General features: G+C 42.0%; 3 protein-coding genes across 4 annotated transcripts; 1 reads left to right on the top strand and 2 right to left on the bottom strand.

Moving 5' to 3' along the window:
- Positions 1 to 167: 167 nt before the first annotated feature.
- zgc:92606 (uncharacterized protein LOC100000242 homolog) lies at positions 168 to 4294 on the bottom strand. The gene is made up of 5 exons (XM_041942140.1): positions 4117 to 4294; positions 2924 to 3013; positions 2597 to 2675; positions 1395 to 1513; positions 168 to 689 (listed from the first exon to the last, which is right to left on the bottom strand). Exons 2-5 carry the CDS (start codon positions 3011 to 3013, stop codon positions 624 to 626), a joined length of 354 nt encoding a protein of 117 aa, XP_041798074.1. The 5' UTR covers positions 4117 to 4294; the 3' UTR covers positions 168 to 623.
- A 507-nt stretch (positions 4295 to 4801) lies between these two features.
- Positions 4802 to 17088, bottom strand: arhgef5 (Rho guanine nucleotide exchange factor (GEF) 5). Of its 2 annotated transcripts, none has more exons than XM_041941876.1 (15): positions 16582 to 17088; positions 12221 to 16027; positions 11497 to 11542; positions 11175 to 11224; positions 9972 to 10342; positions 8782 to 8942; positions 8484 to 8636; positions 8185 to 8314; positions 8023 to 8097; positions 7831 to 7920; positions 6765 to 6907; positions 6438 to 6581; positions 6278 to 6348; positions 5665 to 5769; positions 4802 to 5542 (listed from the first exon to the last, which is right to left on the bottom strand). In XM_041941876.1, exons 2-15 carry the CDS (start codon positions 16005 to 16007, stop codon positions 5400 to 5402), a joined length of 5469 nt encoding a protein of 1822 aa, XP_041797810.1. In that variant the 5' UTR covers positions 16008 to 16027; positions 16582 to 17088; the 3' UTR covers positions 4802 to 5399. The 2 variants fall into 2 exon arrangements, with proteins under 2 accessions (XP_041797810.1, XP_041797811.1); XM_041941877.1 differs by having other exon boundaries at positions 12896 to 16027.
- A 2585-nt stretch (positions 17089 to 19673) lies between these two features.
- On the top strand, positions 19674 to 24947 carry m6pr (mannose-6-phosphate receptor (cation dependent)). The gene is made up of 7 exons (XM_041942078.1): positions 19674 to 19983; positions 20956 to 21128; positions 21302 to 21468; positions 21813 to 21922; positions 22095 to 22225; positions 22927 to 23053; positions 23150 to 24947. Exons 1-7 carry the CDS (start codon positions 19978 to 19980, stop codon positions 23270 to 23272), a joined length of 837 nt encoding a protein of 278 aa, XP_041798012.1. The 5' UTR covers positions 19674 to 19977; the 3' UTR covers positions 23273 to 24947.
- The last annotated feature ends 1029 nt before the right edge of the window (positions 24948 to 25976 follow it).

Raw genomic sequence — 25976 nt, 5'->3', positions numbered from 1 at the left:
CTTTGTTAGCAGGTTTTGATTTGAAAAGCCCAGCTGGCAAAGAAGGTTTTTGATTCAGATTTTTTTTTTTTTTTTATTGACATGTTGATCCACAGGTGTGGCAAATGTAGACACACACACACACACACACACAGAAATAATCTTATAAAAAGAATGAATCAGAAATGTATGCATTTTCACCTTTATTTTTCACAAAAGTTTATGATATTAATTTACAAAAAAAATACTATTTGCATTAAATACAGATGACTGAGAAAGATAATGAGAGCTCCCTCAACATGTTCTCAATAACTTCCTTTTACAATGCATTCTTATTTTTTCTTTTCATTCTTCCTCTTTCTCTTTTCACTGAGTAAGGAATCAACATAACTTGAAGTATACTGAAAATGCATTATGCTCACCCCAAAATACTGACATAAGTAAACTTCCCAAAGCCCTCTGCCTTGTGTGAAGCCTTTCTTCCACCATGTACTGTAGTTATTTATCAAAACTAATACAAAGAATAATAGTGTTGTGAAGCATTACAAACAGCCTTAATTCTTCAGACAGTCTTACTTAGTCTCCTCTCATTCTCTCCCTGTCTCTCTCTCTCTCTTTCTCTTTCTCCAGTCTATTGTCCACCCTCAGGCACCATACACACTCTCATTACTGTAGGTCATGTAGAGAAACAGGTCCTCTTCATGGTGCTCCTGCAACACAACAACACAGAGAATGATGAATAATTCAGAATGACAAGTATTGTTCGAAATATGCACACGGACTGACACGGCCACACTAACCACAGAAGTACTGTTTGAATATTTTAAATGCAGTCAGAAATATACCTGTTGGCCTCATTTGATCATTTGGAGAATACAAAGCTTTTTAGACAATTCATATCCAAGAATGACTCTGAATATATGTTGGCTTTATACCATATTATTCTTTAAAAGCTAGTTACAATACACTGGTTTTTATTCGATGACTACGCACCATCAATCTGATCTTTTTTATATATTCATACATATTCATGGGTTACTGGCAGGCTATTTGTGATCACAAAAAGTGAAGCAACATTGCTGTCTAAGCAGAGCTGTGTAGTATGGTCTGGCTGTGATGACACTTGTGGTATGTTGTGTCAAGGCTGAAGGCTGAAAAATTTTTGTGTGTAAGGTGAAACTTTGCATTTATGTATGTAGCTGTGAACAGGCAATTTCACAGCTATATATATAAATACATATATCACAAAACGCAAGTGCACCATAGTGTTGATCATTAAATTCTAGGGTGAAGGCTTGGGTTAAGGTTAGGGTAAGGGTTAGGGCTAGCCAAGTAGTGGTTATTCTTATGGTAAGTCTGCAGGAAATTAATGAGGGGACCCTCATGTGAACTTGTGTGCGGAGGAGTGATATTACCTCATATACAGCAGAGAGAGGGGAGCTGGATGGGGGAAGGGAGTTGTTGACGAAGAAGAAGAGTGCCTCCTCTGGTCTCAAAGACACACGCTGGCGTATCAGGAAGCACAACTGGCCCACTAAAAAAAGGAAGGTGAGATCAGAAACGACATGGTCAGCGAGGGTCACACTCAGAAGTTTCATTTCATATGAAGAGCACGAAAACACGCAACTGCGGGGCATGGCCAGGTCACTGGTCAGTTTTGAGACAGATTCAGTGAGAGATAACAAAACGGGTGAACTACTGAGACAACAATCATTACATTTAACCAGACAGACAAAAAAGCCACAAGCAAATGTAGTTGAATCCTGTACAGTTTCACTTTGAAGCACACCGTCTGGCTCTCCAACAAGCCTTTTTCACAGCAGACATTTTGACTCGTCACAGCAGGAAACGCACAGATGGAAATAATAACGTTAACGATGGCTCAGTGTCGCAGTGAGTCATGACAGTGAGCCAACAATACCTGGAGCTCACCGAACTGGAATGCCGCAACTGCTGTTGCTATTAAATGCACCTGTACTCCTCCAGCTATGACATGTTAAAATCTCTGCCAAAAAAAAGTCTAGAAATTCAAAGCATGAGGAAAAAAGTCCGTCCTGTTAGACAGATTAGTGTCACCCACAGTTTGCCACCGGAATCACAGACAGCAGCTGACTGATTCATCCAGGTTGGACTGTGCAGCATCAAGTTAGTTGGACAACTGAAGTTGAATTTGTCTTGTCCAAGTCACAGGTGGCTTTTCGTAACTGATAAATCAGTCTCACCATTACATAGTTTGTCCACCAGAGAGCACTGACAAGTTTATTTTTAAACTGTAAAATGTCTCACATTTTGTATCTTGGTCACAACTATATATATATAAAATGACAAAACAGGTCTAAGTGATCCATCTCAAGACTGTTTATGTGTTTATATTTAAAAAAAATACTAATCAGCCAATGTATCCTCATCAGATTTTTTAAAACTTATATTAAAAAAATATATCAATATCAGCACCAGTAACAAGGCTAAATCTGTCATGCTGCAACTGTGACCAACTGTGTCTTACAAGTTGGAAATCTATGAGGTCCAGCTAGCTCACGAGATTGCTGAATGTGAGAGTTATTTGAGAAGATAAATCTCGTTTTTTGAAGTTTTTGCATGTGTTTGCATATTTCACCTGTTAAATCTGAGGGCACTAGGTATTTCTTCTTGTCCAGTTCAGGAGCTCGAGACCTCGGGGCCCTCTCCACAATGATCTGGTTAAAAAGACCAAACAGCAATCAGTCATCAGTAACAGAGTGAGAATGTGTTCATGTGCCAAAATCTAAACAACAAATGGATCTGCATTACTTTGCAGTTGAAATGAATTGAAGAAATCATAGCTCTAACCTTTTATTTGAAAAACTTGCTTTAGATATAAGTCTACATATGACCATGACCATCAAACAGTCAATACCTGTAAATGAAACATGTTATCAAAAAATTTGCCAGATGTAATACTGACCGGTATCTTGTCAGGATGCTTGGCCCGAACTCTCTCCCCCTCTGCTCTCCTCACCTCTAGTGGTACTGAGCGCTGGTACTGACTGCCCATCTAAAGACAACACAAGGAAACAAACAACACCAGAAAACATGAAGTGCCTCACAATAGCATTATTTACCAAGCAGACAAAGGAGAAAGCGCACTGGCTGACTTCACCGACCAGTAAATTCGGTCAACAAGTGATTGACTGCCTCAAGAGCACATTGTTGTTTATTGCAAGATGAAATGCAGCCATCTTTTTACCAAGTGTTTTGTATAAGACAGATTAGGGGTGGGTGGTTCAAAAATATACATTTGTTAACAGTGACAAATTTTGCATTTATGTCTACTTTCAACTACAGTATTATTGCTAAAATGGTTTAAAGGATTTATCAATGATCAAAACAGTTGACAATCATTTTTTGATTTACTCAGTTGACTGATTGAATCAGAGTTTGTTTTGTTTTCATTTGTTTTAGTATGTCATATTTCATGTGAAATGAATATCAAAACAAGGCAATTTAAAACTCAAGCCATTTTTAATCAATAATAAAAGGTGGCATCATTGGTTGCAACACAATAGGACTGGCCCAAAAATAGACTTTTTAATCTGGTTATCTAATCTATTAATAGACTCCCAATTTAATTTCCTACATAAATACATGTATTAAGTACATAATTATATTGATATCGTGATACAAAATATAGATGGCGTGATTGAAACAAAATAAGATCAGTTTCATATCTTATATCAGGAACCCCAAACACATGCCCCTGTTTACTGCTGTCTGTGTGAGGTGTAAACAACAATATCTGACGGCCAAACTCAACATAATACTTGTCTTTTTTGTAGTGTAAAGATTGTTTCGATCACGAGTTTCTGGGTTCACGATGGTTTAGGTCATCGTGAAATGAGGCCACGTCACTTTTTACAACAGTATTGAGATCAGCTACCGTTAACTTACCTTCTCTCCAAGCTAGTTATAGTGTAACACCGAACTACCTAACAGCACGAATCGTTGTAATTAACTGCCAGCTTCTCTACATCTATAATACAGCATGCACCGCGTACGCGCTGATAACTGTACAGAAATCAGCTGTTAATGGTGCTAGCTAGCAACAGCAGCGCTAACAACTGCAGCTAATGGATCAACAACGCGTTACCGTTCACGCACCTTCGAAAAAGACAAACACAAGCTTCACTCCAAACAGGAGAAATCCAGACAAATTCCGCTGGTCCCTTGTGTCGTCGAGTTTCTCAAAAGAATACTCGGGGTTGAAATAATTAGCTCAAAATACAGTCATAACATACGGGAATACAACCAATCTCAAAGATGTCGGACTAGTCAACTCAACTGCTGAACGAAAACAACAACAAATACTGCAACGCCCTCCCACCACATCTGTAACCAATCAGAGATTAGTACGTTGACTGATAGCGGAATTTGTCCATTCAGGGGAAACCGAGGGCAGGGTTACAGTGCGTTCATTGGGTTAATACTGCTGTCCATTTACGTTTCGTGGCGCCCCGTTTTATCTGAGTGATGGTAGATATAACCAATAGCAGGTCTTGAAAAATGGGCCAGGACGACGGATGGTCACGCCCATGGTCAAGCCTCAGCCAGGCTACGTGCGTGTCTGAGTGTCTTTTTTCATGAAGTGTACTGTTCCCTTTGTTCTGTAAACAACCCCTGCATACACATGCCAGTAATTACTTAAAACTCACAGTAAAGGCTCGCTGTGAACGTACAACACTGCTGCTGATGTACAATTTGACACAGTTATAGCTGCAATTGACCAAAACAGCTTTTATGATGAATGAAATAAGCCACACCTCACTGTCATAACACATGATGTTAAATGTGATTTTATTCCATCAACCTTAATTTATTGAAATGTTATCACAGTGTAAGCCCTGTGCATCTTTGAATTGCCTTGTACATTTTGCATGATTCCCCTCAGCACTGCTGCATGCAGGAGTGAACTTCGCAATAGACATGCATCATTCACTCAACTGTTAGATTCTGTTCAATATACACAAATAATAATACATTTTCCAAAAATAACGTCTCTTGGAAAAAGGTGATATCCCATTAAAACTATTTCTCTTAAAACACCGGTTTATTGATGTATCATAGTACACACAATGTTTGTAATGTACTGTGGATAACAGTTAATAGAGTCACATAGTCCTTAATGTGTTTTTGGCAGGCCTCAGCAGTTCACACATTGCTCTAAGGCAATACACTGTTCCACCAAGTGAAACAAGGGAGACCCAGTGCTTCAATGAGATGTGTTCTTACAGCATTTCAGGTGCTTCACGCTAGTGAACAATTCAATACTTCAGCACTGAATCTCCATAGTCCTGTTTGCAGCAGTTTGAAGCCTACAAATGAGTTTCATCCTTGACAATACATTCAGGACGTCCCTCATTTTAGTCCCACTCTGAGCGTCCTGGTCAAACAGCAGCTGTGGCTGTTGTCAGTTTGAGGGCATCTGACAGGTTGCGTTGTCGGACCCTTGAGTTGCTTATGGTTTCCAAATGGGACTCGGGCACCCATCCACGATGCCGATCAGACAGTCTGGTCCCCTCTACCCAATCTGGGAAGAAGAAAGGACACAACATAGAGAAACTAAATGCTTATTCGCTAATAATACCAGGTTCAGGGCAGTTCTACAGTTAAACAAAGAGGATGATGGGAAAGGTAGAGTGGTGGTCTTACGGTCACTGCTTTGTTGGTGCACTAGAATGATATCAGCTTTTTCCAGCGACAGTTCATCAGGCTGCTGCGCAACAAAAGCCCGGATACACTGCATCTGCGGAAAATCTGTATGGAGAAAAGAGGAAAGAGAGGTCAGACCGACAGTCATCAATATTAAGAGGTCAATACCTCAAACTATGCACATACATAAATTTTTCATGCACATGTATGTATGCATTCCCTACATAAGGACACAACAGTTACTCAATAGAAAGCAGGAAATTTAGGTTTAAGACACTTTTGAATAGTCATCATCTTGCATTCACATTTATAAAAAACACAGCATTGCATTGTGGGATTTTTAGTCAAAAGTAATGGACATAAATATTGAACGTTACATATCTCGTACAACTGTAGAAACATTATTATATGACAATGTTTTTACTTAAAATCCCACAGAACTATCTTTCACTACATTTACTTTGTTGTTTGAGGATGCAAAACAATGACAAATCTCTTGCATTCGGAATCTGAATTTACAACTCACAACAGAGTGACCACTGAGTGTTTATTATGTAGGCAATGAGTGAACTGAGCAGGGACTTCAGACAGGTTATGACCAACGAGTCTTCACCTTGTGCAGCAGAAAAATCAATTTCAGGATGTGGCCTTGAAAGAGCGGATATCCAACGTAGCTTATCACTCCTGAAGGAAAAAAAAACAAAGATAGCTGTATCTCCTGCAACTGTAACAGCCAACACTGACGTTCCCCTGCCATGGTCTCATTCTCTTACTGTGTGTCAGTCCGAAGCAGCAGGGCTTTGTGCGACATGTGCAGCCGAAACAGGTTCTTCTGGAGGGAGTGAAGTTTGACTCGGCAGTTCTCTGCACGCAGGTCTGACACAGGGGAGTGGTCGATTACTGTGAACCTTCCTCCTCTGGAAGCGGCAGACAGCACAACAGAGAAATGAGTTGTCGGAAGGAAAGACTGTGATGAGATTGAAGACGTGATAAAAGACAGTGATATGAAGGAAAACAGGATGTAGCAAATGGTAATGAGCGAGATGCCAGTTGCAGATGGCTTATACTAACATTAAATTAAAACATGTTTGTTGACTCACTCTTTTTGTAGTGAAAGTAGCAAGTAGTCATTGAATAGGTGCAAATAAATATTCCTCTCTGTATCCTTTAAGGAGAAATCCATCAGTTCTGTGACCGGCCCTTCCCGCACCAGCCTCCGAGACTGACTGATCAGAGGGAGAGTCTGTCAAACACACACAGAAAACAGATAGGCAAAAGCCAATAATGTTAGCATGTTCTCATTTTTTAGCTTGAAGGTTAATTTTTCACAATAGAAATAGCAGTTTGACCAAATTATCTTAAATCCAGGTCCACTCATGAGCTTTTTCTGGTGTTTTCAGCCACATCTCACGGTCACTTATATATTTGTCCTATATATACAACCACCTTTTATCACATGACTGTAGATCAGGGGATGCCAACTGAGCCATCTCCATGACAACTGGGTCAAACCCACATTTCAGAACATTAGTTTGCCCCTTCTGGCAGTGAGAGTAATTACACAAACACTGCTAATGCATTTATGCATTGCCATAATCCTAAACTGTTGTCGAATAGTGTAAAATTCATTTATTGTATATGTCAAATCCTGCACTCCAGATTAACTCCATCCACTGATGAAGACCTTGATGCGGTTAAGAGCTAGTAAGTGGACCTTGACTTAAGATCATTGTGTCACATTATTTATTTTGCTGTAGATTCCATAAACATCACTATAAACACAGGAAAATTTACTCATCAGTGCTGGAAAATATTGGTAAAATTAATCTCATGACATGAAAAAAACTGTTTTCCAACAGTGATATATCATGGCACAAATATGCAAAATGTAAAAAAAGTTTATAAAAATTAAAAAAAAAAAAACAAAAAAAACCCCGAAAACTGAAATTAGGTTAATCTGTTTATCTTATAAAACTCCACACAAATAAAACAAAACTACATATATATATATCAATATCTTATTTTGTTAGTTTTCAAATTAGGCTACAGTCTGCATGAAATCAATAATTTGGACAATAAAACTTTGTAAAACAATAACAAGTTACGGCCATATCATCACAATGTGATCTCATTGATTTTCTCCCATCCCTTGTCGTCATTACTTACCCTGCACTCAAAGTCCACCTTAGCACTGAGAGAGACCAGGGACTCGATGCTTTTCATCTGAGTGATGCTGTCATTACTCTCTTGAATCAACTTAAGGAGAGAGGAATGAAAGAAAAGCGGTTTGTCACCATTATTCAGCTATATTACTGCTATCCTGCCTTAACAGACAGTGAAAAGGGGACGTTGCTGTACCTTCTCCAGAAGTTTCATAGCTTTGATGGCCTGACTCGACTCTGCGGTACCAGGAGTTGTTCTCTTTACAATGTTCTGGAAAGAAATGGCGAGTATGTGAGATAAAAGGCACAGGATCCAACACATTGTGAACCACACACACTTACACACATATGCACACACCTGGACCAGTAGTTTAATTCTCGTGATCCTTTGGAAAGGAAGGACGAGGAAGGAACGAAGAGGAAGCCTCTGACAGACAGGACTTCTCTCTAATTTCTCCACAATCCGCTTGAATCCTGGATTCTCATTCCTGTAAGGGAAAGAGAAACTGAGTGTTCAGACAGATGAAAAGAAAACAGACAGCAGCTGAGGTTTTCACTTTCATTCTCACTCTAGTTTCCCAGAGAGTGTGTGGTGATGTGGTTCTCTCTGGATCTCTTACACAATGGTCCGGCAGAGAAATCAAAAGAATGGCTTACATGAGTCTCTGGTAGGTGGCATCCTGATAGGACTGGTTGGTGAGGTAGGGCACATAAACCATCTTGAAGCGCTGACAGTGCCGAGCGATGATATCACACACGGTAAAGTGCATGATGTCTGATTCCACACGCTCCTCCAGCTTTGATAAGAAACTGAAACAAAAATCACAGAGAATTTTTTTAAGCTTATTTCTCCCATAGATTTGTCACACAAACAGGTCAAACGATCAAAAGATCAAAACGATCTGAATGTATGTGAATGCAGACTGAGTTCAGAGGGGTAAAGAACATCTCTGACCTGTGGCTGATCGCACGAACATCCGCCAGCCGGGAAAACAGCCAGTTCCTGTCCTGAGTGGTCAACAGCACCCCCAGCTGTTTGGATTTGACAAAGTGTTCAACAACAATGTCCAAACTCCGACAGTAGGAGGCCTCTGATGTCACCACCTCAAATCTCACCTGGAAGGCAAAAAAAAAAAAAAAAGCAAAGTGAGATACATGATAAAAGATTAAAACACTGAGCAAGAGACTCAAGACGGGCAAAAGCTAGACAGTAAATTATAGGTAATGAGCAGAGGGTTGTCAGTTCTCAAGAAGCTGGGGCATTTTGACAAGGACGTGACTAACAAAGGCGGACGATTTCACAATGAGAAGAAGTTTTCCAGCTCAGACAGACAGACGTCTGCTTTAAAATTTACAGGGGAACACCTACAGTACCACACAGAAATACAACTCCCTTATGCAATCGGATCTTCTGGCAAGAGACGCTCTTCTGCCGACAGTGGATCAGTGGGAGGGTTATTCTGAGATGTGGCAAGGCAAAATATTTTTTGTGACTTTAACAGATTGAGGTGTGAGGTAATAACAGTGGAAAGCTGATTCACGTAGATCATTTCCCAGAAGTCAGCGACAACAGAGAAGCTGCTGATGTGAAATGACGCCCCAAATAAAGATGAGGCTTATTGTAACTTGAATATAACTGGTCATTTTGTACATGTTTTGTACGAGTTAATTTCTCCTGATGCATTTAATTGACCCTTGCAAGATTCTACTGAATCTCATTGATGCAACAATGTTGTGTTAGTGACTTCACAGAGAATGAAGCACAAATCTTGCACTGCTTAATATTTACTGTACATAAATGGAACAGTTTTTGTTGCTCTAATCTGAATTTCCAACCTAAGCAAGATCAAACAAGCTGAAGGAGGTAAAGCAGCAGGAAGAGTGACAGATAACTATCAGGCATCTAGTTGCCTGGAGGATTCTCCTGAATTTCACTGAGGTGGGAATGTTGTGCCAGCAGCTTTCCAAAGATGTGCAAATGCGTGATTTTGGTTAGATTGGGATCTTAAATAAAAGCTCACTCATCCACTGTGAAGAATTTTCTGGCATTTATTGAGACACTGTCCATTCCTGCCTCATTGAAATTCAGGAGAATCACAGAGCAAAGGGGGGGGGGGGTTTGCACTGAATGGTGACTTGTGTTACCTCCTGTAGTCGGCTCTCGTCCTCTGTGAGCCCCTCCAGCTCAGCACTGTTCCTGACCCCCGGCAGCTCCCGCCACAGCGTGGACGACTGTGTGAGAGAGATGGATAGACGTGGGGAGGATGACCTGTCGTCACGCTTGGGGGGCTCAGGGAGAGGCAAGCTTTTGACACTGGTGAGTGAGCTTGTGTGGCACAAGGAGTGGGGGTGGCGGACGGGAGGCAGCGGAGGAAGAGGTCGGCGGGCAGGAGGAGGAGAGGGAGCAGGGGACGGGGTAGTGTCCTCGCACACAGAGAGGACATCGGAGCGGGCCTGGCGAAGGATCTCAAAGTTCTGAGCAGCCTCGCTGTACTGCTGGTAGAGCTGGGCAGCATCTGGGGGGGAGAGAGGAAGCGAGGCAGACGAAGAAAGACAGCAGGAGGGAGGAGGGAGCAGCAGAGAAAGACGGTTGAAAATACAGGAAGGACAGAAGATAGACAGAGACAGGAACAGCGTTAGCCAAGAAAACTTGTTTGCATTTGACATTCCTTTTACACATACTTGCCGGAATGCAAAGTCGAAGCGGCAGCTGTTTTCCCCTCAAGTTAGGAGATCTGAATGCTTGCAGAAACCTGTCTGTGACTTGCACAGACACACGTATATATACACAGCACATACACACAGACACACTGCTGCCCCATTTCTCGCAACATCCATGTGAATCATAGGTCAAGTATCCACTGCCATTTTAGGTTGTTTAAAATGTAATTCTTAAAAGGTGCGAGCCAACAGTAAACTGCACACAGATTTCCTTTCCTTTGTGCATTTCATTTAAACTCTGAGCCAATACGTATTGAGGAAGAGATAAACAGTTGGTGGGCCTGTATTAACACAGAGATGAATCACGCAGACTGAAAGGAAGCGCTCAATCGCGTCATGATTTTCCCGACCACAGCCAAAGATATGATCTGCGGGTACGTCACTGTGATGCCTACATAGCCTTTTCTAATAATCCATCCTAAGATTTACTCTGAAACAAAACTGACAGCGCTAAAAAAAAAGCCAACAAAAAACAACATCAACCTGTTAAAGAAGTAAGATGCAACAGAACATTTTGAAAACAGGCATTAATGAAGTTGACGTGAGCCTAAAGAGTACTATAATACTTTTAAGATGCATGATCTGATCTGAATAAAGCAAAAACAAAGGTGGAACAGAGACACTCACTGAAAAACCTTGAGTTCCTTTTCCGTCTGTCGATTGTGTCCAGAACATTCCTACAGTGCCAAGAAAGAGCCACAGCAACAGTATATCAATAACTGTGAAGACTGGAAAAAATTAGTTGACTAAAACTGACCAAAACGGCTTTTCAGTGTGGACCTATTGCACTGAGTACACAGAAATATGTAAAAAAAAAACATTTCAGTAACACTATAGAGTTATAGCATCGCACCTCCAAGCGCTGTTAACTGTATCACTACTGTATTTAAAACATGTGGCATTGTATCACAATCATATTTATCACGTTGAGTGTGGTTGTTTGACTCACCTCAGCTCTACTTCTCCCCAGCTTTTGCTCCGATCATCCTCATCATCTGGAATATAAAAGTATCCATTTGTTGATACATTATACAGCAGCATGCCTATCTGATCTATGCGCCGATGGATTTACAGTGAAATAAAGCGGACAGCTTGACTGAAACAAAACGGTGAAAAATATATTAATAAATAAATAAATAAATAAATAAATAAATAGGTAATAAAATAAATAGTTAAGTCAGTGGCTCTGTATTACAGAAAAGATAAGTGTGTGTCCAGAACTCGTGCGTCTCGTGTTATGTCTCAAAGCAGGATCGACCCGAGCCTTTAAGCTCACGCTTCTGGTTTTTCCCTCACTTCCTCCCCCTCCATTCATCTCCGCCTCCGTTACCTGCAACCACAACACTGTGACGCACTTTCAGGTAATGTGGTGTGTTCATGTCACTGCACTGATACAGTCCATTAGCAGATTTCTGCCTTAGATAATGGGTTGTGTGATAAATGTGAAACCAAAATGATGCAAAACAGAAAACAGAGGAAATGGCAAGAAGATTGTTTGTGATTAAAGTTTTCTACGCAAAAATCAAATCATCTAAAGGTTGCAACCCCTGTGTGTGATCTAGGCCCAAATATGTCAATTCTGAAATCAGACAAAAATCAAACATGAATGCCAGAGGTGATTACGTAGCTACTGATTTAAGCAGAGAGTCAGCATCTCCATCTTTTCTCTTTACCTGTTGTAGAGAATATTCTGGTCCTGCGATCCCTTCCAACACCTTCCTCTTCTTCCACTCCTACATGCTCTCCATTTCTTCTTTCAGTGGTTTTACGGATCCCCCTCCTCCGTAATCGAGCCTCGGGACCCAAATCTCGGAAACTGCAGCTGCTCTTAACAGTCCCCCCTTCTAGTCTCCCTCCTGCCACCACCTGTCTGGTGTCCACCTCGGTTCTCGCTTCCTCCCTCATCTTCCCCACCTCCTCTGCAGTGCCTCTCTCTTCAGGCTCCTCTCCCTGCCTCTCTTCTTCACTCTCACCCGCCCTGTCTTCCGCCTCACCCCCTCTGGAGGGCTTGAGGAAGTCAGACCCGGTTTCACAGTTAAGAATGGGGCAGCTGTTAGGCTTGTACAGCGTGTTGCTAACAGATAAATACATCTCCACCTCCTTCTCTCTCCTTGCTTCTTTCTCCTTCTCTGACACCTTCCCCTCGTCGCCTGCCTCCTCGCTGACTTTCACCTCTATATCTGCCTTTTCTAACTGAAAGTGACCAGAGGGCTCAGTCTCCTTGTCCATACTGTGATCCTCCTTCCCTTCTGTGTCTAACAGTGTGTCAGCATGAGTGTATGTAGGTGTGTCACCATGCATAGCTGCGAACTGGTCAGCATGCATGTCGGCTTGGATCTGCCCCATACCTCTCAATCCCTCCACCTCCAACAGCTCTTCCTCCTCCAGCTCTGGCTCTGAGTGCTGTTCCTCCGTTCTCAACGTACCAAAAGGCATCTCTCCAGACTCGTGTGCCACCTCCTCCTGTCGTCTGTCATTCTCCATCGCCGTCTCGGACCGGTCGAACCCTCGGTCTCCTTCCACGTCTACATTAAGTTCATCCAAAGTTTGCTCCTCTGAGCGTCCAAGAATCTCCCGCACCACATTTTTGGCCCATTTAAGGTGGGGGGCTTGGGAATGCCGCTTGGGCTCCTCGGACATGCTCCACGCTCCGCTCATTCGGATCCGAATGGCCTCCACCTCCTCTGGGCTCATCGCTCCGGCTTTAATCCCATCCAAGATGGGTTGAAGTTGTTCAAAATCCATCCCAGAACAAACATCATCATAGGGATTACTCGGGACTGGCAAAGGTTGCTCCCGCTCTCTGTCCACCATGTCTTTATTTTTGTCTCTCCACTCCATGAGGAGCCTTTCAGTCTGTGAGTCCCTGTTAATCGGCCCTATTTCGGCGTACGGGTGCTCCTTTTTGCACCTGATTTCCTCTCCAGTCTCTGTGCTTTGAAGCTCTGATGACACTCCGTACCTGATATCCACCACAGTTGTTTCTCCCATGGCTGCCCCTTCCTCTCTTGGTACGTTGTTGATTGGGTATTCATCATGTCTACTCAGCGTCGGATGCAGGTCATCCAGAGGTTGCCGTGTGGCGTCATCACTACAATGACGTCGACGCTCTAAACATGGGTCGCCCTTTTCCTCTCCTTTCACCTGATCAACTTGTGACGGTGACTTCTCGCTGGTTCTTAACCGGGGCAACGTTTGCCCAATCACACAGAAGACGTACTTTGACTTCTCTCTTCCCTGTCTGTCTTCATCACCCATCTCCTCCTTTCCCATTGTCCACTCCTCTCTCCTCTCCTCCTCTCCCTCGTGCCCCTTGAAGGCAGCAGGTGAGAGGTCATCATATGCATCTCCACCTTCCCAAAACTCCTGACAGTCCTCAAACTCGTCTTCTTCATCCTCCTCTCTCTCATCCTCTTCATCTCCACCGCTGGACACGGTCACAAAGCCGTCCTCTCCTGACAGCATTCTGTCTCTGTCTTGCTGCCACCCTCTCTCACTTCCTCCTTCGCTCTCGGAGCGGCCCCAGTAATCGCTCCCACCCTCTTCCTCTCTGTCACTCTCCTCTGTGTTATCTGTCATGTTCTCTCCTTCTGCATCCCAGCTCCGCCGCCTTCCCTCTATCCCTACATCGCGCTCAGACAGATGCTCCTTCCCTCCTTTATCTATTTCTCTCCAGCCTTCACCCACCTCCTCTCCATCTACACTCACACCCTCTGACTCCCTCTCTATGTCTCCCCCGTGCTCGTGTCTCCCTCCATGTCTTCCTCTGTAACTACTTTGGTCTGAGTACCTCTCATCAGGTTCCTCTTTCACTCTCTGCCCCTCTCTTGTCCACTCAGCCTGTGACTCCATACCCCTCTCTTCTTCTCTCCTCCTCTCCTCCCCCCTCGTGTGTCTTTCTCTGTCGACAAACTCTTCCTTTCTATTTTTGCCCCTCTGTGGCTCTAACCACATCCTCCTCTGCTCAGACACGCCACCTGCCGTCTCTCCTCCATCTCTCTCTTGTCTCTCGCTTCTTATTCTCCTTTCCGCAGTTCTCTCTGGATTTCTCTGTTCTTCTACATCTCTGTCACTCTCAGTAGTGCTCCACTCTCCGCTGCTCTGGGCTCGAGGCGGCACCCTGGGAGCCGACCTGTTCGGGGATCTGCCCCCTCTGCCTGTCTTATCGGCCCACCTAGGGTCTGCCTCCCTTTCCTTTGTTTCCCTCCCTCTCCTCTGATTGTAATCCCTGTATCTGTCATCCTGTCTCCTATCATCCCTCACGTGTCTCGCACTTTCGCTCCATCTTTCTCCCTCCCTGTCTGCCTCCCTTGCTCCTCTCCTGTCAGCCTCTCTGTACCTCTCCCTATCCTTCTCCACTGCCCTCCTCCTGGACCGATCCGCTTCTCTGTCTCTGTCCCTGTCTCTGTATCTCTGTCCCTCCTCCTCCCTGTACCCTTGCCTATCTCTCCCTCTCTCCCTCTCTGTTTTGCCCATGCTCTCCCCCTCGCTTCTGCTGTGTTGATATGTCAACTCCTCCCTTTGTCTCTCCCGCCTCAGCTCTCTCTCGTCACTGTCTCCCTCACTCCTGGTGTCCCTCCATCCTTCTCTCCTCTGTGCCTTTTCCCTCTCCCTCCCATCTGAATAGATGTCTCTGTCTCTTCTTCTGTGTGGAGAAGACGCCCTGACCTCCCTGTTTTCCACATTAAACCTTGGCTTTTCTCTCTTTCTACCTGCATCCCTCTCTCTTCTGTCCCACGAATCACCCACTTCTCTCCTCCTGTCTTGAAAGTCAACATCAGACTCTTGGTATCTTTCCCTATGACGTTTCTCATCTTCTGGTCTTCGTAAAGTGTTTTTCCCCTCTTCCTTTGCCCTGCTACGGACCTCATCTCTCTCCCTCTCTCTGTACCTTTCTCTCTGCCATGCCCTCTCTCTTTCTCTCTCCCACTCATCTGTCTCCTCTCTTCTTGGCCTATCTCTCTGCCTCCTTTCTCGTCTCTCTTCACCCATCTCAGTTGAGGCCGTCATTCTTCTGCCTCGGCCTGGGCTGCTCTTTCTCATTCTGGGGAATGTGTCGCCTTTCTTCATCCCCCTCTCTACCTCTCTCTCAGTCTCCTTCTCTACATTGGACAGTGGCCTCCCATTTTTGCTCCTGTCATCTTCTTGCCTCCTCTCTCTGTCCCTCCACTCTCTTTCTCCCTCTCTGGGCCGGGGCGCAGGAGCTCGGTCTCTTTCATAATGTCTGTCCCGTGGGTCCATATCTTTGTATCTGGCTCTGTCCCTCATTTTCTCTGTTTCTCTTTCTCTCCTCCAGTCTTGGTCTCGGTTGCTGTCTCTCTCTCGCTCCGACTGGGCAGTCATCACTGGCCTCGGACTTGGATCCCGGGAGATTTTTCCACCTGGCTGAAGCTTGCGGTCAGATGTGTTTATGTTAGATAAAGTGTCAAAGACGGTGCAGCTGGGCCTTTTGGTCCCCATAGTTTCATAATTTGGAGAACCTAAAAGACAGTAACAGCCAACATCATCAGTTTAGAAATCAAACATTACCAGTCAAGCCATTTACACTGATATGCAGGTCAAATTAAGCATATTTAGTTGAGCATGGATACTTTGGAAAACTACACTTCAGGAATGCTGCAGCTACTGTACCTGTGAAAAAACATGGCAGCTGCAACAAGTTAGCGCCAATTTCAGTCTGTTATTCTGTTACTTTGTCATATTCGCTAAATTGCTGTACTTGTACTTTGCAGCTAAAAGCTGTGCAACATTTAAGCCTGTCTGTTTAGTCACTAGTCACTTTACAGTAAAAAAAAAAGGAATATGCAGGCCTAAGAAAAGGTGACACCCTCTTACAGTCGTCCATGAATGCAGCACAGTCCTGCAAGGCACCACATACCAAAAGACGTCTTTCAGAAAGCGAGGGCCTGTGACACATAGGCAAGGCATGTAACAAGTAAGCCACAACTAAGCTAGACCCAAATCTGCGTCCAAACCAGAAGCGACTCACGGAAGCGTTTATCTGAAATCCATGAAAAATAGAAAAGCAACTCACCTGAATGTAGTGTCCTGGGGAGATCTGTGGTCTCCCCCCCGGGTCCAGCTCAGCTCAAAAGCATGGGATTGCACAACACACAAGAATTCATTCCTTGTATTCACATTGTCTAGGTGACACAACAAACGTCCTCATTTTCTTCAAATAACTCAATATTTATCTTTTCCTCTAAATACTTTAACGCTTGTGAAAAATGTAATGTTTACGCCAGAGCTCTCCTAGCTTTTCCCTCTTGCTGCCTCTCTCTCTCTCCACCTCCCCTCCTTCCTCAAATTCCCAAACAAGTCTCAACAGATTGACACTTATTTTTCCCCTCCTCCTTTTCTCTGTCTTGTCCTCTCAGTTGCTGTTGCTGAACCAGGAGATCTCCAATAAATCAAACCAAAGTCTGTCCACTACTCAAATTCTTTTCCCTTCCCTCTACTGCCGACGTGATCGCCTGTGTGGACACCCCCTGGCAAAATAAAAGCACTTAACTCTCTCCTCTCTCCTGCCCCATTCCTCTGTCGCGAAATACAGGAAGTACACCTCCTTGGTGTCTCTGCCTTTGTAGCTGCGATTGGTTGACATGGATTAGCCGGGTGTGTCTGCACAACACACACAGCCAGGTAAGGTAAAGGCTGTGATAACACAAGGGAGAGTTGGGGGAGGGGAGACAGAGAGTGAAGACTGAGAGCACACGCAGTGCAGGAAAGCTCACTGAGCACAATAAAAACCTCCCAATGTTCCCCTGAGAGGTAATTAATAAGGGAAAGAAAGCGGAAACACACATTCTTCCTTATGATTTAAAGAAACATGATTTAGCAATCACAGAGGAGGAAACCAAGGGAGGGGCTTGACAAGGCTGACCGTGAATCATTTGTTCAACAATGACGGTTTGACTGTGTTGGAGTAACCTGGGATGAAAGGTCTTTGTCATTAACATTACCATGTAAAGGCAGTACGACCCAACTATGATCGCCGTCACATTTACTTGTATGACTTGCATTCACATTACTCAGGTTTGACTTCACTGTTGTTTCACTTCATTTGTTACATTTAGCCACTTTTAAAGCAGCCAGTTTATTTGGTACACCTAGTTAAAACTAATAACACATCTCTGCACCTTCATGAGGGGTATAATGTTTAATTTTCTGGTTATTTTGTAGACTGTACTTTGTGATGCTGCTGAATTATACTGCATTATATTTTAGGTATTTTGCCCATCCATTTATATCAATGAGGGCATCAGTTTTAGCTAGCTGTACCTAATATAGTATATGGCTACTTCTTGTTTAAAGGAATCATTCAAATAGACATATGAATACAAGAAAATTGACACCACTCTCATGTCTGTACAGTAAATATGAAGCTACAGCTTCAGCTACAGCTAGCACTGCTCTGTCTAAATGCCCATTAATCACAATCCGAACTTTAAATTCTCTTGCCATGGATTTTTTCGACTGTGTCCTTCCGAAGGTAATTGTGCAAACATTCACTGAGTAAACACATACACTACTGAGGAATGTTCATCATCGTAAATCTTATCATTTTAAACAGTGCTTTTAGATTTTTACAAATTGGGTTTTGATTAGAAGAATGGGGCACTGTTTCAGGAATGTCAATTAACCAAACTCCTAACAGGTTAAAGGCTGTCCTGTATTCAAATCCTTGATGAATTGAAGTTGTCAGGATGACCAGCACAGACCACTGTATAGAAAATAAGCTTAGTGTAGCCATCTGTGGTTGCTAATGCACTTGAGAAATGCTGCTGCAATTGAAACTGGACTAACCGGTACTCTACTTTGTAAGACTTAACATAACTGTATCTGCCTAAGCATTTAATTCACACCAGAGCAAATTGTCCTACACACATAGTTTCCCATGCAGTCAAATACACACATACATTATTTTAACAACAGGTCTTTCTTAAGTAGGTGATTACATATTCCCAAGCAATTTCAGTGACAAAATGCACTCAGTTGCTGCCATTTCTTGGTAATCTGATACACAAAAATAAAATTAATGCAGTATACCACAGCAGCCGTACAATAAATCCTGCCACCATGAAGACTGTAACTTTTTGTTTTTGTTAAAAAGTGTTTTAGAGAGCCGTTGAATCAACTTTATGGTCATTTTGGAGGCTGTAGTTTACTTTAGTATGGTTAGAGAGAAATTAAATCACATCTATGTATATAAAGTCAAGTATTACACTAAGTCCAAGTCCTTAAATACTGTCAAGACAAAGGCGTTCAGATGATTAGATGACATCAATACCAAAAATGCTATAAGACCAGTGTCTACATTATCATCAACACAATCACCCAAAGTCAAACAGCAATAAAAACATAATTTGACCTCTCTTTTTTTAAAAAATATGATGTTGCCTCATTTGTAGTTTGTGGCCCTGTTAAACTGTATTGCATAATACTGAGTGATGATGAAAACATTTTGCGCACCCTACTATCATTGAGGGTAGATTAAATATTAGAAGCACCGCTGAGTATAATGCAATACATTTGAGTCCACTCACTACAGCCTCCAAATAACCAAAAAGCTGAATTAACACCTCTCTGAAGAAAACTGAGCATTATAACCTTCAGGTAGGTTTTACTGCAGGGCTGTTGTATTCAACTGCATTTGTTTTAGCATGGTATACCTAAAGAAAACTGGCAATTGTGTGTACCAACACTTTTATAAAATCAATGGCAACAGTTCTGAGGAGACCCATGGAACAACCCTATATTAAACCCTAATGTGAAAATTGATGAGGATCGAGGTAACAGATTTTAAGTTTGTGTGAAAAATACAATAAAATTCTGCTATTTTTTAAATACTACATTTACTTCAATAGAAAAAATGGCTGAATCAGATCAAATGATGATTAAGCAGATGTTTGTGCAGCGTTGACAGGGGTGCAAATTGTTAAGAGGCACACAGTAAAACACACAAAAAAAAGACATGACATGTTTGAGCTTTTCCTCTTTCCAGCTCATCCGAAAGTCTCTAGTCACGTGACGTGGGTGCGTGACGATGCAGCTGCAGCTCATTGGTTCCGCTTCATTCGGACGGTCACATGCGCGTGTGTGTTTAGTTTCACTTCCGCACTCCGCAACGCTCCTGTGTGTAGCCTGCTAGCCTCCTGGATGACTCTTCACATAATTTGTGGAAAGGCGCGTTTAGTGTCCAGGACAGACAAGCGTACAGCTAGCAACGGGCACTGACCACATGCAGATTTACTTTGTTTTATCTGCGTAACAAAATAGCAGCTTTACTGTTGAATAAGTAAACCAGGAAGCGATGTTAGCGTGAGGAAGCTCACTACATCACCAACTGGCTACAAGTATTGTCAGTTTATCTTTGTTAAACTGTAACTAACAAAGAAGCTTTTTACACTCATTTACAATAGAAGAAGTCATGAAGGTAGGTGCACAATACAGCCACAAATTGAACTCTGTTAAGCTGTTCGGAGAGGTATATTCAACTGGCTGTGCTTCCTCAGGAAAACTTATTGCCTCACGCGGAGATGAACAGACATTTTGCATGTACATGCTGTATATTCAGTGAAGACTTATAAAGATGCGGTTGCACAACTCAGTTTCCCAGTTACACAATTAGGGTGCACGTATTTTTTCGTTTTTTCTGTCCTTGCATATTGTAGCCCACACTTAAAATACTTTTTCCAAGAAATGGAGATGTCGTTTCTTCCTACTTCTGTTTTTCATTCAGGTAGCAATTAAATTAGCATGCTGAAGTCGATTACAGTGAACAAGAGATATACAATATCAAATTAATTTGCAGACCACATGGAAACAATCCTCTTTCTTGCTATATGTAATATATTGATATAGTGTATGGTCTGTAAAAGTTAATTGAGAAGCAGTTTAGGGATGAAATAATCAGACAGGATTGTCTGTTTTGGTTATTCAGGGAATAAAATGCCTGATAAATCAAGATACTTTATCAAACTGATGCAAAGTTCAGAAGATAAGCTGATATTGCTACAAAGCAGTAGCACTATTCATTGATTTAGCTTTGCCTACTGCAGAAATGTCAGAATGATTAGAGCTGCAATTAACCATTATTTTCATTATAGATTTATCTGCCAAGTGTTTTCTCTTTCTAGAAAATGTCAGAAAATAGTGCCAAATGCCCATTATAATTTGGCACCTAAGGTGATGCATTCAGAAAGCTTGTTTTGTTTGACCAGCAGTCTAACCGTAATACCACCACGTTTATACTACCATAATATAAACAACAGGTAACAATCTGTGATGGCAGATAAACATATATGTATAAATATTGTTAAACTGTCCAACCCTAATTTCAAAGGAATAGTAAGTAAATTTCCTTTAAAATCCATGATGAATGAAATAATCGTCTTTTTTTTGCCAGGTGGTCAATAGTAGGAATGGAGGGTCCTTCCTAGTGTGGACCCTTGCTGTTCAGCTTGTCCTTTGTGGGAGTGGGGTGTACACCAGTGACAGCACCAAGAGCTGCAAACTGCCCTCTGAGTCTGGGTCAGAACGAAAAGTCCTCAGTCGACTGGAGCCGCTTGCCCATAAGAAGTAAGTGACTCAATTGTGTAACTGCAGATTCAGTGCCATCAAAATGACAGTAAGTTATTTCTGGATTGCATTTAATCAATCAGAAAATCAACAATCGTCCTTTTGTATTGTTTGTTTTTTGCCATCTGTCTCACATATTAATTATTTCTTGGGATTTGTTCTCATGTTGACAGCTTTACAGTAGTGACCGAGAATGAAAAAGAGAGTTACACATATGTGTTCCAGTTGTGTGGAGACGCAGCGGGTGTTCCAGGAGCTGGGGTTGTTCAGTTGGACACTAAATCAAAAAATAAACCAACAGTGATTGGATCCTATAATTCAACACAGGCCATAGGAGGAAGTAAGTGTCTGGAAAGTCATTTTTTATTTCATCCTAATTTACCCTGACTTTGTTTTGATGGAATGCTTGCAGCCTGTGTGTGAATGATGACCATCTATGGGATCTCAGGTTGGAGAATTACATTATTGTTTGGGACAATGAGCATAATAAGCCCAAAAAAGCTTAAGAACTGTTAACTGTTTTTGATTCAACTCTCCTTGGACAACCATGACCTGGATGACTGAGAATCATCACATATTTACTGTTCATTCTTGAGTTAACTGAACATGGGACTAACGATTTCATAGGGTTGCTGTAGATCAGTGTTGTGTCTGGACTGTTTTTATACTTTACTGCCCTTGCAGGTGACTGGGTGATGTTGATCTACAAAGACGGTGACACATATGATGCCCACTGTTCCAAGGAAAAGAGGAAAGCCATTGTCATGATCTCTTGCGACAGGAGCGTGGACGTGGTAAGACCACCAGATCAGAGTACACGACCTACCTAGAAAATCAGGAATGAATCACACAGGTCTGAACATGGCCCAAGTTTCTCCTGTTTCATATGTAGTCTTGCACCCTTTCTCTTTCCCTTAGTGTGCGTTGCCTTGAGTTTACCTTTGTCTCTCTCCATCTCACTCCCAGGGCCCACTGTCGGTGGTGCTGGAGGACAGAGAGAGGGAGCAAGACTGTTTCTACCTGTTTGAGCTGGACTCCAATGCAGTGTGCCCAGTTATTCAGTCCCAGCTCAGCACCGGCTCCATAATACTCATCATGTACGTATAGACAGTCTGTAATAACACAAAGACCCTAACATTACCCTTAATTAAAGGACCAGTGGGTAGGACTGAGGAGGCTCTACTAGCAGGAATGGAATATTATAGTCATAAGTATGTTTTAATTATTGTATAATCACCTGAAACTGGAAGGCTAAATCCAAACTGATATGTTTTCATTTCAAAACAGCATTTTCTGGCCATGATCTCCTTCCAGATGAGCACTTTAGCACTGGAAATCATCTCTGTTCAAACCAACACACCTGAAAACACAAAACACATGTCCATTCAGGTACACTGGGCATGCGGGTGCCTGTTTGTGTTTGGTGTCTGCCTCCTGTGCATGTAGGCAGCAGTAGTATGATAAAATTTAGAAATTAACTGTACAACAAACAAAAAGGTCAGCAACACCTGTAATTTGTCATCCATGTTAAATTAACTGCTGAAAGAGTGTGTCCTCTGCCATGGAGGCCGCCATGTTGCACTGCCATGTTTCTACAGTAGCCCAGAATGGGCAAACCAAACACTGGCTCTGCCTTAAGCTAAGGCCGCCATAGGTTGTCCTACATGCTTTAAAAGGATAGGGTATTCAGTTGGTTGTAGTTTGCAACCACACCATGCCACGAATCCCACAGGCTGAATCCTTTAAAGCGTATATAATCATAAACAATCAGTGATCCTAAGACTACTCTTTTTTTCAGTGGGCTCTGTCTTCTGGCTGTTTACCTCATTGGAGGTTTCCTCTACCAGCGACTGATTGTCGGAGCCAAAGGGATGGAGCAATTCCCAAATTATGCATTTTGGGTGGAGGTTGGCAATCTGACAGCGGTAAGATGAAAGCAGTTGATATATAACATCATAAAAAGATTAGACTCGTGACTTTTTGGGAATAACATCCCTAACTTTACCCCGCCACTCTTACAGGATGGGTGTGACTTTGTGTGCCGGTCACGAAATCGTAACGAGGCCCCGGCGTACAGAGGAGTGGTCGCTGAACCTTTAGAAGAAGAGCCAGAGGAGAGAGATGACCACTTACTACCTATGTGACCTAAATATGTCAGAAGTGGGACAGAGAGTTTCACTGTGTGACACAGTTTACTGTTTCATGGGTTAGACAAAGTTGCTGTTAGACACAAGTCTTGTTTTTCTTGTACTGGATTAGGTTAGGACCCGTTGACACTTTGTGTGTTTATTCCAGACTTGTGCCTAAGGCAACCCCTGTGTGATCTGCTTGTCACTAAAGAGGGTGTATTACTCATAGGGCTGACAGACCTGTCTCCTCTCCCTCCCCCTTACGTTCATTCAGCTGTTTGATGTCAAACAAATGAGTGATTCGTAACAAGATTACAAAGTGGTCATAACGAGTGACTCTTCTTCAATGTAAATCTGGCACAAAGGGGATACATTAAGAAGTTGAATTCCTACATGATTTAAACTTAATGACATATTTCTCATATTTTTCTGCTTAGCTACTGATTGATTGTTGTTTGAAGTTGGTGCAGGTTGAAACAAGCTGTTCTTCCCAGAGATCTTGGTTCTGCTCTGGCACATTAAAAAACACACAAGTGCTTTTGCTCGTGTCATCTGGCTTTAATCGGTTTATGTTTTGTTTGAAAAGTCGGAGAATGTAAATGTTTAATTTTAAGTACTGTGAGTTGCTTGCAGCCTTGCTACACAAGTAGAAATCACTGCGAAAACTATAGCTTGAGTTTGATTTTTGTAGTGGGGCATTTTCCTTTCTCCCACATTAAAGGGAAAAGCTTCTACATCAATGCTAACGTCTCCTTAAAATGGTTAGTATTACCAACTTCCTGAGAGAAATCTGAGCTTGTTAGTTTTGCTATCAGAAAGGTCGACAATGCTAAATTAAATTTAATTAAAACTTACAAATTTGGTGTCCACAGCAAAAGCGTCCAACTAAATTAAAAATTTAATTTGATCTCAAATGAATTTTTGCTCATAAGTGCTAGTATGCAGTGATGGCCATTTAGAATAGATTTGTATATGAATTCTGCTATTCATAATTTATGATTTCAAAAAGTATGGTATATATGTAGTGTATGTACTTGTATTTTCATAGAATATGTTAACTGTCACAGCAAAAGACCAATGTTCATGATTACAGAATTATTAAATAATGAATATTGTAGTAAACTGACCTGTCATGATAAAGCTGACCCAAACACCGGATGCACTGCTTGGCAAGAGTAGATTGTACTTGACCAAATATTAAAGGCCGCTTCATGCTTCGAGCATTGCTCCTCTTAGAAAAATATAGCGGCAATGAAAGCACTTAATTTTCTATATTGTTGTAAAAATGTTACAGCTCTGATGATATTAGTAATGAGTTTTGTAATATTTTTAGAAATTTCAAATAGTTCTTGCTAAGTATTAAAGCAGGATTTTTGACCTTGATGGAAAAAATTATGTTAAGAAGTTTAAGTTGTGAATCCAGTTACTGTTTTATTGTCAGTTTGAGGCACTTGTGTTTGTTTTGGTTTGTTTCTGTCACTTCCTTTTTGTGTTTATTATGGATGACATTTTTATCCTTAGTTTGGCAAACTCCTGGAACACAGTCTGGTTGAAATGGTTACACCTGTGTTTGTAGTGAACTGAACCACTAGATTAATACACTAGCCTGTTTGGTTCAAAGGTGATTTCAAGCCACAAACCGTTTTGTTTGTTTTCTGGTTCCTACAAAAATAAAATATGAAAGAAGTTTATGTATGCCCATTGTGGTGTTGAACTCTGTACACACCCAAGTGCACTAACCTTTGGAGATTTAATGGATGTAAAAAATGTTTTGATAAAAACATTTCATGCACAACAATAATTTATATTTAAGCAAATGCAGTGTTTAGGATTGATCTTCCTTGTAAGTGTTAAGTGTTTTTAATGATACACTTCTTGGTAGATGTTCAGGAAAGAGAATCAGGTTTACCAGGATTTTTTGATAAGTGGTTAACAAGTGGCTAAAGGCAAATTTGCCAAGAAACTATCCAGATAACGACTTGGCTGGTAAACAGAACATGAGTATGACAATTACAAATGACACATTACACTCTACTTCTACAATGCAAATGTACACTAAACTTTTTCCATATTTGTTTTTTTTTTTTAGTGTACCCAGTCTTCATTTTTGAATTAAAACGTGAAGGTGAGGTAATAAATAAAATCCTGAAATCAAACTTGAAGTCTTGTGGGCAAGTAATAGCCCCTGGTAATTGTAAACAAATACAATGCTTGAAGGGTTTTAAGATCCTAGCGGTTAAAACAGATCCTGCAGGTGTGAGATGAAGCCTAAATGATGTTGTCAGTTATGTTATATGTATATCATGCAGTGCTCTTATTTCTTCTGAAAACTTTGCCACAGTCTTTTCACGCACTGCCTCCACACAGTCCTCTAGTCTACTGCCACCTACTGAGCCTCAGCATGTCCTGTTCAACATAGCTCCCGAAAACCACACTCGATCTGTTGCACCACAAATGCGCCGTGAATGCGCGCTGGAGCCCCACCGCATGCCCCTGGTGCCCTTTTTATTTGTTTTTGCCCCTGCTTCTCAGACAGCCTGAGTCCGCCACTGAGTCATGACTAAATCATGAAGGAACGGACCAACTTTGATGAACTAGAACTGGGATATAAACGTGGAACCAGAAACAGGTCCTGCTTTATTATGTAGGATTTAGACACGTAGATACAGTGGGGGGCGGTATGCGCCTTTAACGTTGGTTTACCACCCGCCAACACACG

Source organism: Chelmon rostratus, chromosome 8 (genome assembly GCF_017976325.1).
Source record: "Chelmon rostratus isolate fCheRos1 chromosome 8, fCheRos1.pri, whole genome shotgun sequence".
Taxonomy (NCBI): Eukaryota; Metazoa; Chordata; class Actinopteri; order Chaetodontiformes; family Chaetodontidae; genus Chelmon; species Chelmon rostratus.
The sequence above is the reverse complement of the archived record's forward strand: the minus strand, read 5'-3'. Positions and strand labels throughout refer to the sequence as shown.